General features: G+C 33.4%; 1 protein-coding gene and 1 pseudogene across 1 annotated transcript; one reads left to right on the top strand and one right to left on the bottom strand.

The window, feature by feature from the left end:
* Positions 1-2,235: 2,235 nt before the first annotated feature.
* LOC124924243 (biogenesis of lysosome-related organelles complex 1 subunit 1-like) lies at positions 2,236-15,659 on the bottom strand. Its single transcript, XM_047464306.1, has 3 exons — positions 15,537-15,659; positions 2,576-2,776; positions 2,236-2,511 (listed from the first exon to the last, which is right to left on the bottom strand). The coding sequence occupies exons 1-3, from the start codon at positions 15,657-15,659 to the stop codon at positions 2,422-2,424; spliced, it is 414 nt and encodes a 137-aa protein (XP_047320262.1). The 3' UTR covers positions 2,236-2,421.
* Positions 15,660-15,686: 27 nt separating this feature from the next.
* LOC124924232 lies at positions 15,687-16,716 on the top strand (annotated as a pseudogene).
* The last annotated feature ends 1,004 nt before the right edge of the window (positions 16,717-17,720 follow it).

Below are 17,720 nucleotides of genomic sequence, written 5' to 3'. Positions count from 1 at the left end.
GGAAAATCATCCAAAACAGGTTCTTGGTCAGGTTCTTGATCTTCTTGATTGGCCGAAACCATGAATAACTTGGATTTACACCTATGGTTTGGTTGCCATTTTTCATTGCAAGAATAGCATAGACCCTTCTTTCGCTTTTCATCCATTGAGGCTGAGTCTAATTGCTTAACATGGCCCTGGTTTGCATTGGAAGAGGACCCATACGATGAATTCTTGAAGTCAGTATTGGTGCTCGGCCCGGCTGTGTTGGTATTGGATGGCGTGGGAAGCAATGATGCTTCAGCGCTGTACAAGTTACCACTGCTCATTAAGGACCGATATGTTGCTTCTTGGACTTTAGCCATGGCCATTGCTTCGTTTAAAGAATCTGGAAATCGCAGCCTGATGCAGTTTGCAATTTCTTCCCTTAGATCGGACAAATAACAATCAATGACGTAGTCCCTTGGCATATGTAATAACTTTTGAGAGATCGACATGTATCGGAGGTTATATTCTTGAACCGACCCAACCTGTTTTAAATTCATTAGCTGTCTCATTGGTGTATCATGTATAGATGGCCCGAATTGAGTCATAAGGTCTCTCTTGAACACGGCCCAAGATAGGGCCTCCATATGATTTCGGTTTTGAAGATATGACCCGTACCACGTTCTTGCTTCTCCAGAAAAATGAATGGGGGCAATTTCTAATTTAGTGGCATCCTTAGTTTTGTCCACTCTGAAAAATTGCTCGGCAGAAATTAGCCAGCCCTCGACATCCGACCCATCAAACCGAGGAAAATCGACCTTGGTTAGCCGAGTAGGAGGAGCATATTGTTGATCGCGGTTCTGGCTAGGGTGCGGGGGCCTAAATGGTGAAGGACCGTGGCAAGAATTATCATCATAGGGTCTGTGGCGGGGTTCTTGCACGTTTCCAGATGCCCCGCTCTCAAGGGCCGCCATTCTTTCTTCAGTAACATCAAATCTACGGTCTATGGCAGCTTGCATTGCTGCTGTTTGTTGAGACAAGTTTTCAATCAGGGCCTTGAGCGCTTCCATTTCCGATTGCTGGCGAGTTTCTACCATGTTGAGAATCGACCAGCTCTGATACCAAGATGTTAGGATTTTTAATTATGGACGAGCCTTTCAAGTTCTTTAATTCAAGAAACGGGTTCTTGATGATGGAATTCAACACTCTAGCGCAGCGGACATAGAATTAGAGGAGAATTCGAGTTTAGGGAGAGAAGAGCCGAAGGGGAGGAGAGAAATACCACTAGATCACACCTAGCGGTCCAAGAAGGGGGTGGAGGGCCGAGAGATAACTTAAACACCAAGTTCCAAAATATTCAATTCATAGCCCCAAAAAGTGGGGTGGGCATCACCATTTAAAGAGGCTGATTTACCCAAGAGTATTCGGTTACAACAAACTTCCAACATAACAGAATTTGGTTTCAAAGAAAGATAAAAGAGAAAGTAAACAAAACAAAATTATTCCATAAAAAACATAAACGGGCCCGTATAGACACTTGGGCCGAGAGACGGATGAATAAAATATTTTAGGACCGAGGTTTTTGATGAGCAGCCCGTAACACAATGTTATAAAGCAATCCTTTTTCGGCCACAAGAACAAGATTGATAAGAATCTGAAATTGAATAATGAATTATTCTTAATATGTTACAAATCATTGATAATGAGAGCTTTATTTTAAATTCTTACTTGTGAAGAAAACCACTTAGCAAAATTATCGGCAACAACACGATCTAATTGATTTGCATGCACTCCTTCGAGTGAATTACAATATCTCCTATAAATTAACATTTACAACAATATATTATGTACGTTTATAAAAATAGTAATAATTAGTAACACTATAAAAAATTTACTTGTAGTACGGATCCACTTCAGGACAATTTAACAGAACATATGTATGTGCGGCTCGAAATTCTTCATCATTTAAATATCGAGGCTTAGAATCACTACTTGGGCATCCAAGGAAATTGAATATAGAATGTGTAGGGATAAAACTATTAATTGGACCTTGTGTGTTCCTTTGCGGTCTTTTTCTTTTTGAATTCACGTGTGGTGCAAAAAAGTGACAAACAATACAAGGAGATACAAGGAGATACAAGGAGTAACAACAAGTATAGCTAGTAACAATACAAGGAGATACAAGGAGTAACAACAAGTATAGCTATGTTTTAGCAATACACACTTGTTGTGAAGAACTGGAGATACAAGAGTAATAACAAGTATAGCTAGTAGTAATAGTGACAAACAATAAAGAGAAGAAACAAGCAATTCTGGTACACTGTTATTTACCATTGTTAATGAGCGAACCTAAAAAAATCAAGAACTAAATCATCATCATTAACAGATAAAGCTCCAACAATAATAATAATAAAAACAACAATAGGCTCTAGGTTTTTGCATCTTGCCTAGAAGAGATTACTCCTTGTAGATGTTGCATATTGCAGCACTGATCCTCTTACAATCATATTCCATCGTCTTCATCCAGTTCTCAAAGTCTCCAATTTCCTGCACAATCAATCAAATTTCAACATTTGAATTCAATTCCATTCCATGATTCAATAACTTATACCTTCAAGGCCGTGTTGATTCCATGAGAAGCAGCAAGCCACTGATCGGTCTGCTTCCCAAACCGCGCAACTGATGTGTCTAAATCCCTTGTCTCGAGCTCGATACGCTTCTCATAAATGAATGCTTCTTGGACGCTTCCATTGACGGCATCGACTAGTAGATCAGAAACCCTCACCGAATTCTTAATCGCTTCTTTCTTCACCTTCTATGTAACAATCTCACATCACAAATTCAGAAATCATAGACGCTATAAACCCTAACAATTTAGGGGACTAATATTAACTAATATAATAAATCTAAGGGATTACATACTATATGGAGCCCTATCAATTAATCTCATAAATGTTACACAAACACATAGAGTGCATTAAACCTATCAACAATGAAACAAGGCTTCAATAGCTTCAAAAACATTTTAACAAACACCTAGAGTGCATTAAATCTATCAACAATGAAATGGGGCTTCAATAACTTCAAAATCATATAATCAAACACTTAGAGTGCATTAAACCTATCAACTGTAAAATTTGGGTTCAATAGCTTCCAAATCATTTTAACAAACACCCAAATTGCATTAAACACATAACAATGAAATGGGGCTTCAAAATCATTTTAACGAACAGCTAGATTCTATTAACCCTATCAACAATGAAATGAGGGCATCGATAAGTTCAAACTTATTTAAAATCATTTTAACAAACACCAAGAATGCATTAAACTTATTCAATCCTTCAAAATCAACTTGCATTGCATTCATTAAACCGATATCTATTAAACTGTTAAAAGATCAAGCCATTATAATCTAACACCAAGCAATCAAATCATCAAGCCACTATGAGATTGACCTTAGTTTGAAGAATAACGGCTGGAACGAAGAACAATCGATCGGTTGAAACACTTACAATCGATCGGTTTTGGAGCTTGTAATGGAGAACGTATGACGTGAACAACACAAATATTTTTATGATTCTGTTATACCCATATCTCCAAACTCAACAAAACATAAAGAAACCGGAGCCTTCATTATGTTTCTGTTGTTCTTTCTACACCTAGAAAATATAAATGTTTGTCATTTACGGTGAAATTTATGATAAAAATGAATGTAGAAAATAAAGTTAAATATAACGTCGAAACGACCGTCGAAAATCTACAACGAATTTTGAACACTAATATTTTCTACGGAATTTTTGACAAACTAAATAAAACTCCGACACTAAACATTTTCGTCGTAAATTTAATCCAAAATATAGTATAAATTAATTGACTGATTTTACTACGGAAATTTACCTTTAAATTTATGGACGATTATTGATCATAGGTAAAATATCTTTATTTATTGTGATGAAGTTTTTTTCATTTATTAATATTTCCGACGATTTATGTTTTTCGTGGATTAAACCGTCGCGATCGCCGTCACATATTTTTGACGCTAACTAAACGTCGATAATTATTCGTCGCTAATTAGGCATTTTTTGTAGTGCTGTTTCTCGGTCGCATGGCTGAAATTCTCGGTCGCTCGCGAAGCCAACAATAAGAAGTGGAACAAGTTCCAGGAAAGCGTCACCTCTTCTTCTCACTCACTCACTGAAAGCTTTTTCTCGTTCGCTGGTTCCTTTTCTCGGTTGGCTGGCTTCCATTCTCGATCGATAACCCCTTTTCTCGGTCGGAAGCATCGGCAATCCCACTGGCTTCAGTTCTTGGCTAAATTCTCGGTCGAGCAATCGAGAATCCTAACTTAATCAAATAGGTAGTCAATGATGGCGCCTAACCCAAATATTCTTGTGCACAAATGTTACATATATAATATATTTACATAATATACAAGAAAATCCAAATAAAATCATGAAATATCAAGAACTCGATGTATAAATTTTTTTAAGGTCAATTGTGAGGTTTATATAATTATTTCCCGTCAAGAGCCTTTTATTTAACTTTAAACCCTAATATATTTTGGCTCCAATGCCTAATATACAAAATAAACATGATGAATGTGTTAGATTTATTGGACTAATATATATAAATAATGTGTTTGGGCTATTGTCTATTCAGAACCCAATTGATAAAGTGATCCACTAAAGTATTTTGGTTATTGGGCTAAGTCATGTTTGGTTATTAGTATGGTACGATTTATTATGTGTAGAAACCGTCAATTTATTTATTATTTATGATGGTTAAATAATAAATAAATAAATAAATATATAAAAGGGTTGTGGTTCCCCGATTCACAAGTAGCCAGTTTTCATTTTCTCATTAACCTCCATCGTAAAAGAGAAGAAGGGAGAAAACCGCTTGTAGAATTGGAAGAGCAAACCCAAACTCAAAGATCTTCATCATCAATTCAGGTACGCTTCCGCTTGTTTAATCAACTTATGGACATAGAGAAATTTATGTATTAGGATTGTGATTCATCCATGTTAGATATTATCGATCTATAAGATTATAGATTAAAGCTTGAAAGAAAAGAAATCTAATATGTATTTGTTTAGAATCATGAATTTAGGACTAAAGAAAATTCCTACAGAATGCAGAAACATTCCCGTTTTAAATACATTTTAACTTCATTGACCGAAAATATACGAGATTGATCCTTTTAAAATATTTTTAGGTCAATTGTGTTTTTTTTTTTTAACTCAAATTTTCTTGGACTTAATTGTTTATATGATAAATAAATATTATGAGTACAAGAAAAAAGGAAAGTTGAGTTGATTTTAAATCAAATGACCAAGAGCATGCTAATGATTAGTTTTTAGCGATTTTGGCTATTTTTAATCATTCTCGGTCAATTCCTTCTTCTTTATTTTTACACTTAAATTTTCTTAGACTTAAAGGTTCAATATAACATATAAACACAAAGAGTCCAACAAATTTCAAGATCAAATCCATTTTAGAAGAAGGTGACCGATCATGATTGAAAATGACCCTTTTTTTAATCGGTTTTGGGTTTATAAAAATAATTTTCGGTCAAATGGTTTAATTAGGTTTAGATTTTATTATCTTGATTATATTTTCATATTGTACATATTTAAAAATGGATTATGCAGAAACTAAATCAAGCAATATCAAGATCAGGAATTCATGCAATATTTAAATAAAGGAAGACAAGCATGCATATATTTTGTTTTAGTATTTTTTTATTGATTAAAAATTTGTAATAGACAAAGAAAAAAAGTATCAAGAACTTACATGAGTAGAGTGTTCTTGATCAAAATACTAATTCAAGGATCCTTAAACAATAAGCTTTCGAAACACAAACCTAACTAGTTGGGTGTTCTTGCTTAAGGATGAAGATGGAGACACTTTAAGTAAATAATTGGGTAGCCTAAGGGAATTAGAGATAAGGAATTATGGTTTTTCCTAATTGTTCTAGGGTATTCTTAAATAGGGGAGACTAAGGGAAACCCTAAGGCCCAAGTCTCATTCCTAACTAACTTACCAAGTCTTGGAGGAGTTTGTTGGCCATTTGAATTTAGCAACAAACTCCTTTGAGGTCATTGTTGCATAGAGAATTTACTTCTCCTTTTGAAATATCAAAATGTTGAGGTGGATGCTTCTACATGTCATTAAAAAGAGGTGTCATGGCATTTAGCAACTTAGGCACATTTGAATTTGAATTCAAAATTTGTCAAGTGTTTCCCTCCTTCAAGACCGACGTTTTGGGGTATTCTTGGTCTTGAATTGGATCCAAGTTACCCAAATTCAGAATTGAATGAAGGCTTCTTCACTTTAGGGTCGGAGTTTGGGTCAGGTCTTCGGTTAGGTCACCAGTTGGATAAATGCCTTGACTTGACCTTGTAGACACTCAATTTTCACTCTCCAATTTTATAGTTTATACTTTTAATAAATTTCAAGTCTATATTCATTTAAAATTCATAAATTGGCACATTGCACAGATAATTTCAAAAGCAATTATTTTTAAAACAATTGAGCTTCAAGGATAATTGATTTCGGATTTCAAATAAGTTAAGTTGATAATTAGTCTAAGATAAAATTCTTACGGTTATTATTATACTTAAAGTATTTAAGGTTTTTAATTAAAATTACCTTGGATATTAAATTAAACAAAAGAAACACAAAATATATAAACAAAATATGTAAGGATTTTTCTTAGAATGTTTGGTTCCGCTTTTTCTTCAAAGTGTGACTAATCCCTGCAGGTTAAGCACATAGCTCGCAAATCTACTCAACTAATTTAATCATACGAGCGAAACATATCATCTGACGGACTCGTACCCAGGACCTTAGAGAGGTTGGAGACCTTGGGTATTCACATATTTTTGCCGCAAGGCTAGAAGGGGGATATATATATGGATTTACATTATATGACGTATCATGAGTTTTTATTAAATTATATATGTAGAAATGTCACAATTAAGGACATGTTTGATCCTTGGTCTAATGGTTTTGTTAGCCGAATTTGATATAGAATGAGATTAAACAATATGGAGACTTTTCGTCATAATAGAGTTTTACTTTTGGTAGGACGTAAACAAGTGTCACCGTATAAATAAGTCGTTATGCATTGGCAAAATATGAATAGTTTTCATGTGGGACATTGCTACAAGTTATTCGCTAAGATGATGTAATATAATTTTTATTGGGAAAACTTTGGAAGTAAAAGATTCCATACAAGATCTCATTCTTTAAATGGTCGTTATTCATGGTAGAATTTTAACGGATGATATGTGCATGAAAAATGTTGTATTATGATTAGTCATATGTGTCACGAAGAGCTTGAATTTGCAACTCAATTACTTTTATATTATCGAAAGATGACTATTATTTGAAGTCTTTTGTGTAGTATTACTAGGATTCATTGGGTGATGCCCAAGTCTTTGGGTATTTAGTTAAGATTGGATTGATGCGGCTCATATGGTAGACCTACATAGATGAGTTATCATCCCAATTATATTTTGGTGGACTATCTGATTGAAGAGAAATAGTTTAACTTTCAATGATTGTAGTTATCCAGTGCGTATCATTCATAATACTATTATTTTGATGCTTTCTAAGATTCGTTCAGAAAAACTAGTAGAGTCTGTCGGAGAGTTAATCGTTCTTCTCGATGATTTACGAGCTGTATAACTTATTGAGTATATTTTTTTAATTTTATTTTTATTTTTTTCTTTTCTTTTCATGTCATGATTTGTCGTTGTGCTTAAATGATTTATTTTCATATTTAATATACCTGAGCCTTTTTAAAAAAAAAAAATTATATATATATATATATGTATATATATATATATATGTATGTATGTGTGAATATAATTATTTTGTATAATTTTGTATAATTTATTAATTACTTAGGATATGTTTGTATGGATGGAATTGAAATTGACATTGGAATTCTAATTTTAATTTCATGAGAATTGGCATTAAATTAATATTCAATTCTTATATTTGAGAAAAGTATTAGAATTGTAATTCAATCACAATTCCTATGTTTGATAAAAGAATATAATAAAAATAATTTTAATATATATTATCTATTTTAATAAAATATTGATTTGATATTATCAATTATAATAGTTCAAGTGTTAATTTTTATTGTAAGTTTCGATTAAAAAATAACGGTTAAACGTGTAACTTCATAGATTTAAATATATATATATATATATATAGGTTAAAAATGTTAACTTACTAAATTAAAAAAGAAAAAACTATCGTTTTAATATTTTAACATCCTAAATTAAAAAAAATATCGTTTGAAAATTTTAATCGTGTTTTAAATGATAAATTAATAAGTTATTTTGTTTGAAAAAGTATAAAAATAAGTAAAATTTGGAATTATAATTCCAAGCTAAAAAGAGTGTAATTGAGAATTGTAAAATTATACTAGATGCAATTTTATTGGAATTTTAATTTCAATTTCAATTTTTAATATTAAAGTGTTTACCAAACTTAAGAATTGAAATTGGATCCTCTAATTCTAATGTCAATTCCAGGGTTACCAAATACAACGTAATTAGATTTTTCCAAGTTAGTTAGCTTTAATTTTAGAAGTTAGTTAGAATAATTATGTGTAAATTAGGATTGATTTAATAATTTATTTTAATTGACAATTTTCATTTTTTAGGGGTTCTTGAGGAACTGAATCAAGAAATGGATCCAACCGAAGTAAAGAGAGATCAAATTCAAAGATCCAATTCAAGATCCATCCAGAAAAGCCAAGATCGATTCGAGAAGGGACATTTCGAATTCAAGAAGGTGTATTTCAAGGTCAAGTCAATGTCAAGGCATGAATCCAACCAAGAGATCCAACCGAAGACTCGACCCAAGATCCTACCATGGATCTAGAACTACTTCAAGTTTTGGTTAAATTGAAGACCAAAACCATGGGTTCATGTGGCCTGATAAAGGAGGGAAACATTTGGCTTTTGCATTCAAAATTTAAATTGCTTAAATGTTACTCACACCTCACATTTGGTGACATGTCAAAAGGAGAAGCATCCACCTCAATATTTTGACATTTCAAAATGAGAAATAACTCCATCCAAGCACATTGACGTGCAAGGAATTGTTTGCTATTTGAATTCAAATTCAAATGTCCAACAAACTCCCTATAACTTGGCAAGTTAGTTTTAAATGAACCTTTGGCTTTAAGGATTTTCTTAGTATTCCCTATTTATATCCCTACACTGCCCCATTGCTAGGAGACCATGAAATTTCGAAATTAGTGTCCCTAGGTTGCCAAATTCATTCCATAATCCAAACTTATGCTATCTTCTCTTGAACATGAGCACCAACCTAGTGTGGTTGGTTTCAAATGTATCTTGTTCAAGATCTTCAAGACCCTATTTTTGATCAAGAACACTGCCCGTTTATGTAAGTTCTTGATCTATTTTGTAGTTATTTTCTAATTTTGCAATCTAATAAAAAAAAATAAACTAAATCTAATGCTTAATTGTCTTTTAATTCCTTTAATTGTTGCATAATTCTTGATTTTGAGTTCTTGGTTTAACTTTTTGTATAATCACATTGTAAATAGTGTATATTATGTAAATAAAGTAAAAACAGAAACTTAAACAAAATTAAAATCTCTTAACAAAGATCTAAATTAAAAAAAAAAAAAAATCAACCCAAAAAGGGTTATCTTGATCACAATCTGTCACACTTTCTTATGATTCATATTTAATTTTGAATTTTTTTGGGCTCGTTGTGTTTAGTTTATATATTGAACATTTGAGCTCAAATAAATTAAACTTAATGATGAATGAGGAGAGATTGGCCATGAATGGTTAAGAATAGTCAAAACCAACCATGTAGCCAAAATTGTACATTCGCTGTCATTTCGATTTAAACTAATTTAAAACTGGAAATTTTCTGCACTAATTACAATTTTATAAAATTTAAAAGATTTGAGCCTAAAATTATTTTAATTTCTATGTAGTTAAAACACATTTGACTGAAAATAATTCTAAAAAACCTCATCATTGACCATAAAAAGTTGATGTTTTGTAATCTTGTTGTTTTCTTGATTTTGATTATTTTAATTATTTGATTTTCTTGTATATTATATAAATATGTACTATATATGACATTTGAGCCCAAACATATTTGGATAAGGATCCCTTCTTGGCTATGTTTCGATTGAAAGTAGGAAGAATAGGTCGTCCGACCAAGAAAAAACAAAAACAAAAGTTATGGAGCGTTAACGATGATTCAGGAGCCTTTCATCACTTTCTCTTCCTAAGAATAGTAATTGGTACTCGTATACTCGATACTTGTGAGTACTTCTTCATCTTCATTCTTTAACTTTTTTTTTTTAAAAAAAACTTCAATATAACATTTTTCTTCAACTTTACAATAAAGTTGTTATCTTATTCAACATCTATAACATAAATATGTTGGTAAGGTAAGTAATATTTTTATTTGTTTTTAAGATTTCGATTTACTAATTTTAAAATTATTTATTATTTAATAAAGTTATGTTTCTTATTCTCCAAGTTATATAATCTTATAAAAATTTAGACGGGTAATGGGGTACTCGGGGTCGGGGATCGAGTACTTGACAAATAGGAGATGGGAATATAAAGAGAGGTACTCATCGGAGTTGGATAGTAAAAATATAATCGGGTTCAAGGATGGGTACTTAACTAGCCGAAGAGTAGGGTACGCGTTGCCATGCCTAGTTCTTCCTCTTTCTGGAGTTTTTTGGGAAAACGGTTAAAACCATTTCATTAAAATCCCAAAAGTGGGAGGGTCAAGGATCAAAGCTATATAAACCTTAGCTACTTTTCCTCTTTTTGGAGTTTCAACGATGCTTTAGGAGCCTTTCAACATTTGTTATTCCTCTTCTTGGAGCTTTAGTGACACTTCAAGAGCCTTTCATCATCTTTTGCTTGGTCAAGTAAAGAATAATTAGGTTTCTTTTCTTTTTTTCTTTGAGTTTTTTTTGTTTTTTTTTTTGGAAAAACGACTTAACGTCATTTCATTAAAAATTCCCAAAAATGGGAAAAAAAACACGAGTTTAAAAAATCATTCTAGACTGGCCTAGAATGATTTTGAAGTCGTAACATTCTGAGTAAAAGCTAAAAAGCTAAAAACGTAAATGAAGTATCTGATTACAATACTTTCAATTCTAGTGAGTTTAAAAAACAGTAAATTCCAGTTCCTACAGATATTCCAGTTCTGCTCCATGCTTGGAATTCTTGTCCACGTTCCCGCGAGGGCGCTGCAATCCGATACAATATCTTTCCATAACTCTTCAATGCTCCTGCGCGTTCTTTCGTATACCCTTGCATTCCGTTCTTGCCAAATGTTATACACCACTACTCCAAAGCCGCACTTAAACACGTTTGTTGCAAATTTATTTCCCTTGGCTTTGAGTAGTGCTGCATCTTTGATTTCATTCCATTCGCTCGGGAAACTGATCAGTTCCAGGTTTTTATAGAATCTGTCCCAAAGCTCTGAAGCAATACAGCAGCTCCCGAATAGGTGATCTATGGTTTCTTCATTTCCTCTACATAGAAGACAGTTCGTGTCCAGGATGCTCATATACTTGCTGATACGATCACGAGTGTTGAGTCTTTCCCAGAATGCGAGCCATAAGATTAACTGGTGTCTAGGGATAATCTTCGTTGACCATACAAGAGGAGCCCATTCTACTTTCTGTGCTTTTTCCCGGGTTACCTCCCATATTTTCTTTGATACCAGTTTCCCATTGTCCTCAGCTTTCCATTCATGAATATTCGGACTGTCGTGTAGTTGTATGTTACTTATATGATCAATTATCCTTTGTCCTTCTGAATTTCTTCTCAGGAGTGAGTCCCAATTTCCGTCTTTAATGTCTCTGATTTTTGCTTCTGTGTAGTCCCTTCTGATGCGGGTATTTTGAAACTCCTCCTTGTGGATGATAGGCTGGTTTTTGAACTAAGAGTCGTGCAAGAATAGAGTGTCTTTCCCGTCTCCTAGCGGGATGTCATAAAGATCTGCAATATCGCTTCTTAGTTTAAGAATCTTTTTTAGAGACCAGCTCATACCTTCATGAATTTGGTACGTCCAGATGATAGTTTCGTATTTCATAAACCTCGTATGCACCCATTTGATCCATAGTGACTCCTGATTGCGCTCTAAAGCCCACAAATGCTTAAAGGTGAGAGCCTTGTTCCACTCGATACAGTTCTTCAAGCGGATGCCTCCCTCGTCCTTCGGTTTGCAGAGAGCGGTCCATTTGACTTTTTTTCCTCCTCTTCCGCTACTGTCCCAGATAAAGTTCCTCATCAGTGTATCGAGCTCCTTCATTACCTTCTTCGGAATGACCATTTTCTGCGCCCAGTAGCCAACTATGCCCATGACCACTGTTTTGATAAGTTCGATCCTCCCTGCATAAGAAAGTTTTTTCGCTGCCCAGCCAGATATCGTGTTCTTTACCTTTTCAATCAGCGACTTGCAGTGTGAGATCTCGATTTCCTTCGTGGTTAACGGAATTCCTAAGTACCATACGGGAAAACTTCCTTCATTGATGCCCATGATGTTGAAAATGTCCTGTTTTGTTTCGTCATTTAAGCATCCATAAAATGTCACACTTTTGCTTTCATTAATATTTAAACATGTAACCTTAGAAAAGAACGTTAGTGTAGCCCTAATAGTTTTAATGGAATCAATGTGTGCGTGTGCTAGAATGAACAAATCGTCAGCAAAGCATAAATGGGTTACCTCCTCTACCTCACAGAATGGGTGAATGGTTTGTATGTTTGTAAGTTTGAGTTTGCTTGATCCTAGGTTATATTAGTTATAAACACAACTTAAAAAACCTAAATAAAATTAAAATATAAAAATTTCTCCATGAGTTTGCCTAAACTCTAAACACTTTATAAACATCACATAAAAATCTATAATTAAGAGACTTGAGATAAACAAAATTGAAAATCTAAGATGCTTAGTCTTATTAACCTTTAAAGTCACTTATGTGTGGATTTATTTTCTAGGCTTTAAGAGGTTTTTTATTTTTTTTCTTGTACATTTCATATTGTTGTTATATTATTGTACAAACTCAAAAGATCCATATCAAAAAGGGAATAATGATAAATTTTTGGAGCGATTTTTCAAATTTAGGACTCTCCTAATATTTTATCATTTATAGAACTCTCCTTCCCTTGTTTAATTATATTTAAAACTGCCATTAACGTCGTTAACTATTTAACATTAATTTTATTTTTTATTTATTTATTTATTATTATTTAACTTAAATCTTTTATTTCTTTCTTCGTAAGACTGGCCTCCAGCGACCGACCTTCTTCTTCATCAGCGTCTTCTTCATCAACTGTTTGCTTCCTTGCTTTCTCATTGACGGGTCTTCTCCGTCATCTGTTCTTCTTACATCTTACAGGTATTTTCATATTCGTCTATGTATTTTAGGGTTTCATTATTCTGCAAAATGAATGGGATTCCAAAATGAATCTATTTGTATTTATATTTATAGTCCGACCCAAACCAAGTTCATTGATAACAAAAATCAACTTGTTCAATTTTCTCATTATTTGTTAATTTCCCAGGAAGGCGGGGCAAGGCTACGCAGGTTAATGTTTCTAGAACTGTAAGATGGGGATAGAGAACATCGTCCTACGAAACGAATCTGATCTTCCGTTTCATTGATCCGGTGAAAGGGCGTTCAATTTAGGTAATAGTACTGGAGATTTTTCCGGCGAGGTAACGGCCAGAAAGTGCAGTGAGGAGTTTTGTTTTTCCGCTGTCGGATGGGCCAAGCATAGCCATGAGTTCGCCTGGTTTGACCATTCATGTGACCCCGTTGAGTACGGTCTTGGTGGATTTCGGTGAAGAAGAGAGGTTAATTGTGTAGGCCACATCTTGAAACTGTAGAGAAATTGTAAATTAGTTTTGAAAATGTTTGAATTAGAGAAATAGTAAAGTAAAGATTTTACCTTTAGGGTGATTGGGCGAAGGGATGCTTTTAGAATTGGATGATCTAAATTGAGATTGGTTGTTTTTGGTAGAGGGGATATTGGGTTTGCATGGATGAAGTAGGTTCCATTGTCGGTCGGATGGGTTGGATGGGTGATGATATTGTTGAATGGGATAATTAATGTTAAATAATAATAAAGAAATAAATAAAAAAAAATTAGGTTAAATAATAATAAAGAAATAAATAAAAAATCAAAATAATGTTAAATAGTTAACGACGTTAGTGTCAGTATTAAATATAATTAAACAAGGAAATGAGAGTTCTATAAATGATAAAATATTAGGAGAGTCCTAAATTTGAAAAATTGCTCCAACCATAGTCTTAAATTTATCATTATTCCCATATCAAAAATGGTTAAAGATCAATCTTAAACATAGGTTAAATAAAAAAATAGAAAATATAAAAAGTAAAGCGTAAACTACATTTTAAAATGCCAAAATCGAATTAGTAAAGATCTAAGGGACGTTGTGAAACATAGAGCGTGAACTCTTACCCACGCGTAACCAAGCACACCGAACTCAAATTAATCTCTAATTGTGGCGTGCATATGCTTAAATTATTTTCCTTGTTTTATAAAAAATTAGGTAACGACTTTGTAGTCATGACGTTAAAAATTCAAAAACTATAAATAGACTTATGGTGACTTCCCATTAAATATCTCAATCTCTTCCAGATTCGACAAGATGATAAGTTATGGAGTCACATATAAATTCTCGATTTCTACTTTAATTTTCGATCACGTAAAAATTGATCTCATCATATTTCAATCAAGCATAATTAAATCAGTGTAAGATCCAGATTTAAAGTTGGCGACTTTCTAGTCGTGCACAAACCTTGAATTAACCTTGAATTAACCTTGAAATGGAGTTAGAAAATAATCTTGCACTTGAAAATATGAATTTGATTTTGGCATTTTTTATTTCGAAATGGGTCTTTGAATTGAATCTTTCTTGATTGCGGTTAGATCCATTCCCTCCCCCACAATTTTTCCACCCATTTTTGTTGATTACAAACTCAAACAACTAACTTCTAACTAATTTAACTTAATTTAAAACATAAAAATTAACTAATTTAAAAAAATAAAAACTAGGTTTAACAAATAAATAAATAATAGAAGAAAAAGACAAAGTGTTATAGCCTTTTATGATTAAAATTTTATTTTGTAATCCTAAATAATTAATTAACTAATCTAATTTAAAAAATCTAAATAAATCATTAGTAAAAAAAGGACCTATAGCGAGTAAACATAGCGATTGGTCGAAAGGCCAATCGCTATTATGAATGTAGTAGCGATTGGGTTTAAATTTAATCGCTACTACATTGATAATAGGGATTGGCCTTTAGACCAATTGCTACTACCTTGACATAACGGCGATTGGTTAGAAAATCAATCACTATAAACCTAATTAAAAACCGCAAAAGAAGAGGTTCCATGTTTTACCGCCTTTTTGTAGTATTAGTAGTGATTGGATAAGTGACCAATCGTTATTCTCTATAGATTTAATTAAAACATCTCTCCTTTCCCTTTCCTTTCTGAAACCCGCTCCCCCTTGACATCTCTTTCTTCTCTCTGTCTCTTCATTCCTTCTCCTCGGCCAGAACCACCAGAACCTGATCCAATCTCCATTTCTTCTCCTTGGCCAGAACCAGATCCAATCTCCATTTCTTATTAGTCAGGATTATTTCACAAATGTTATTTGAGTATTTTGTGATATCATTTAGTTTTACTAGCACACCACTTCAATTCGTCTTTCCTTTTATCGATGGTGAGATGGTTTTCAAGGGGTCTTGAAGAAACTCAAGGATCTGCAAAAGGATCCCCCAACTTCATGAAGTGCAGTTAATACAAATGCGATTGATTAGGTCTATATATATATATAGATAGATAGTTAGATCTTTAGAGATTGAGTTTTTTTATTCACTAAACAGGTCATGTAGCTGAAGACATGTTTCATTGGCAAGCAACTATTATGGGACCAAGTGATAACCTTTATGCAAGAGGAGTTTTTCTTGTTTCCATTCATTTCCCACCTGATTATTAAACCCCCCAAGGTTGAGATCTACACATCAAATTTGTCTTTTTTTATGCTGCGTTTTTATGGTGTTTTTGTTTTTGTTCCTGTTCCTGGTCTTCAAGTTGCATTTAGAACCAAGGTTTTTCACCCAAACATTAACAGCAATGGAAGTATTTGTCTTGATATCTTGAAAGAACAATGGAGTCCTTCTTTGACCATATCTAAGGTATGTATTTATGTATTCAGTGTCTTTGGGTTATATGTATAGGTGGGTTAAGTTGAAAGATGAAAAATGTGGTGGTTTTCTTTTGGGGTTAGGTTTTGTTGTCAATCTGTTCTTTATTGACTGATCCAAACCCGGATGATCCTCTTGTACCCGAGATTGCTCATATGTACAAGACCGATAGAGGCAAGTACGAGGGAACAACGCGAAATTGGACTCAGAAATATGCAATGAGATGAAAATTGAATTTAGTTGTTTAAAAACAACTCAAGTGATCTACTACTACTATAATTAAGAACATCTTCTTAATTCCTGTGTTTAATGTTGTCATTGATTCATAATAGATGTTAAAGAACTACTACTTAATGTTGTTGGATTGTTTCTGCTATGAGGTATCAAATTGATTGCTTTGTTAAAAGATATTTGTTATTGTTGTCTTTGTCTTTATGGTTTGTGAATATTGATTGATTCATTTACTAGTTTATGGAAGTAGATGTTTCAACAGATGGAAGATGGTGTTACATAATGCTTTGGGTGATTCCTCATGCTAGCACTGGCATCTAAGTGTGTCCAACTTGAAAGACTGTAATGTACAGGTATATATATACTTTCCATTCATGAACCAAGGTCTGATTTTGTTTAAACAGGTTTGTTATGGTCGATTCTAACCAGTAAAGAAAGATGCACGTGATCTTGATTTGTTTATCCAACAAAAGAACGGCGATAATGTTGTGGATCCTGAGAAGCAGAATACATTGTATAAGGGGTTGAAGAACAAGATGCATCATCCATTGCGTGTGATTACTGTAAACCGTGGACCTGATACAGAACTATTGGTTGCCAATCCAATTAAACTATTAGGAAAAAGAATTAAGGAATTGATAGATTTTTCCAATTATGTTGAAGGATGATGTATGTTGAAATGTAGGGAAATTTGATCAAATAACCTCAAAGATGAGGTTATTTGATCTGATGGTAATTTGTTATTTTTTTTGCGCTCGTGGTGCTCTATTTTTTTATACGATTTTGCCCTTGTCGCGAAACGCTAAGTGCCTTAGCGTTTCGCGAAGTGGATTAGGGGTTTGTATAAATACTCAAATATTTTCATTTCCTTATTTTTCTTTCTCTCTCTTCTCTTCTCCAGTTCTCTCCACTTCACAGCGGCCGGCGACGGCGGCCGGCGGCGACGACGGCGACGGAGTTTCCTTCACTTCATACAAATCTATACAGATTTACAAGCTCTTCTAACCTAAGTAATTCATTCATGTTTTTATCTATTGCGGATTTACAAGATCTAACCCTAAATCTATTTTTCATGCAGGTTTCCGATTCTAGGGTTTAGGGTATGCAGGTCTCCGATTCTAACTATTTGAAGGTCGTCGAGGTAGATGTTCATTTCAGATCTGATAAACAGTTATGTTCATGTTTACATTTTCTTCATTTCAAAAACCTTTTCATAGGTTCATATTTGGTCGTATTTGTTGAT

Source organism: Impatiens glandulifera, chromosome 1, assembly GCF_907164915.1.
Source record: "Impatiens glandulifera chromosome 1, dImpGla2.1, whole genome shotgun sequence".
Taxonomy (NCBI): domain Eukaryota; kingdom Viridiplantae; phylum Streptophyta; class Magnoliopsida; order Ericales; family Balsaminaceae; genus Impatiens; species Impatiens glandulifera.
The sequence above is the reverse complement of the archived record's forward strand: the minus strand, read 5'-3'. Positions and strand labels throughout refer to the sequence as shown.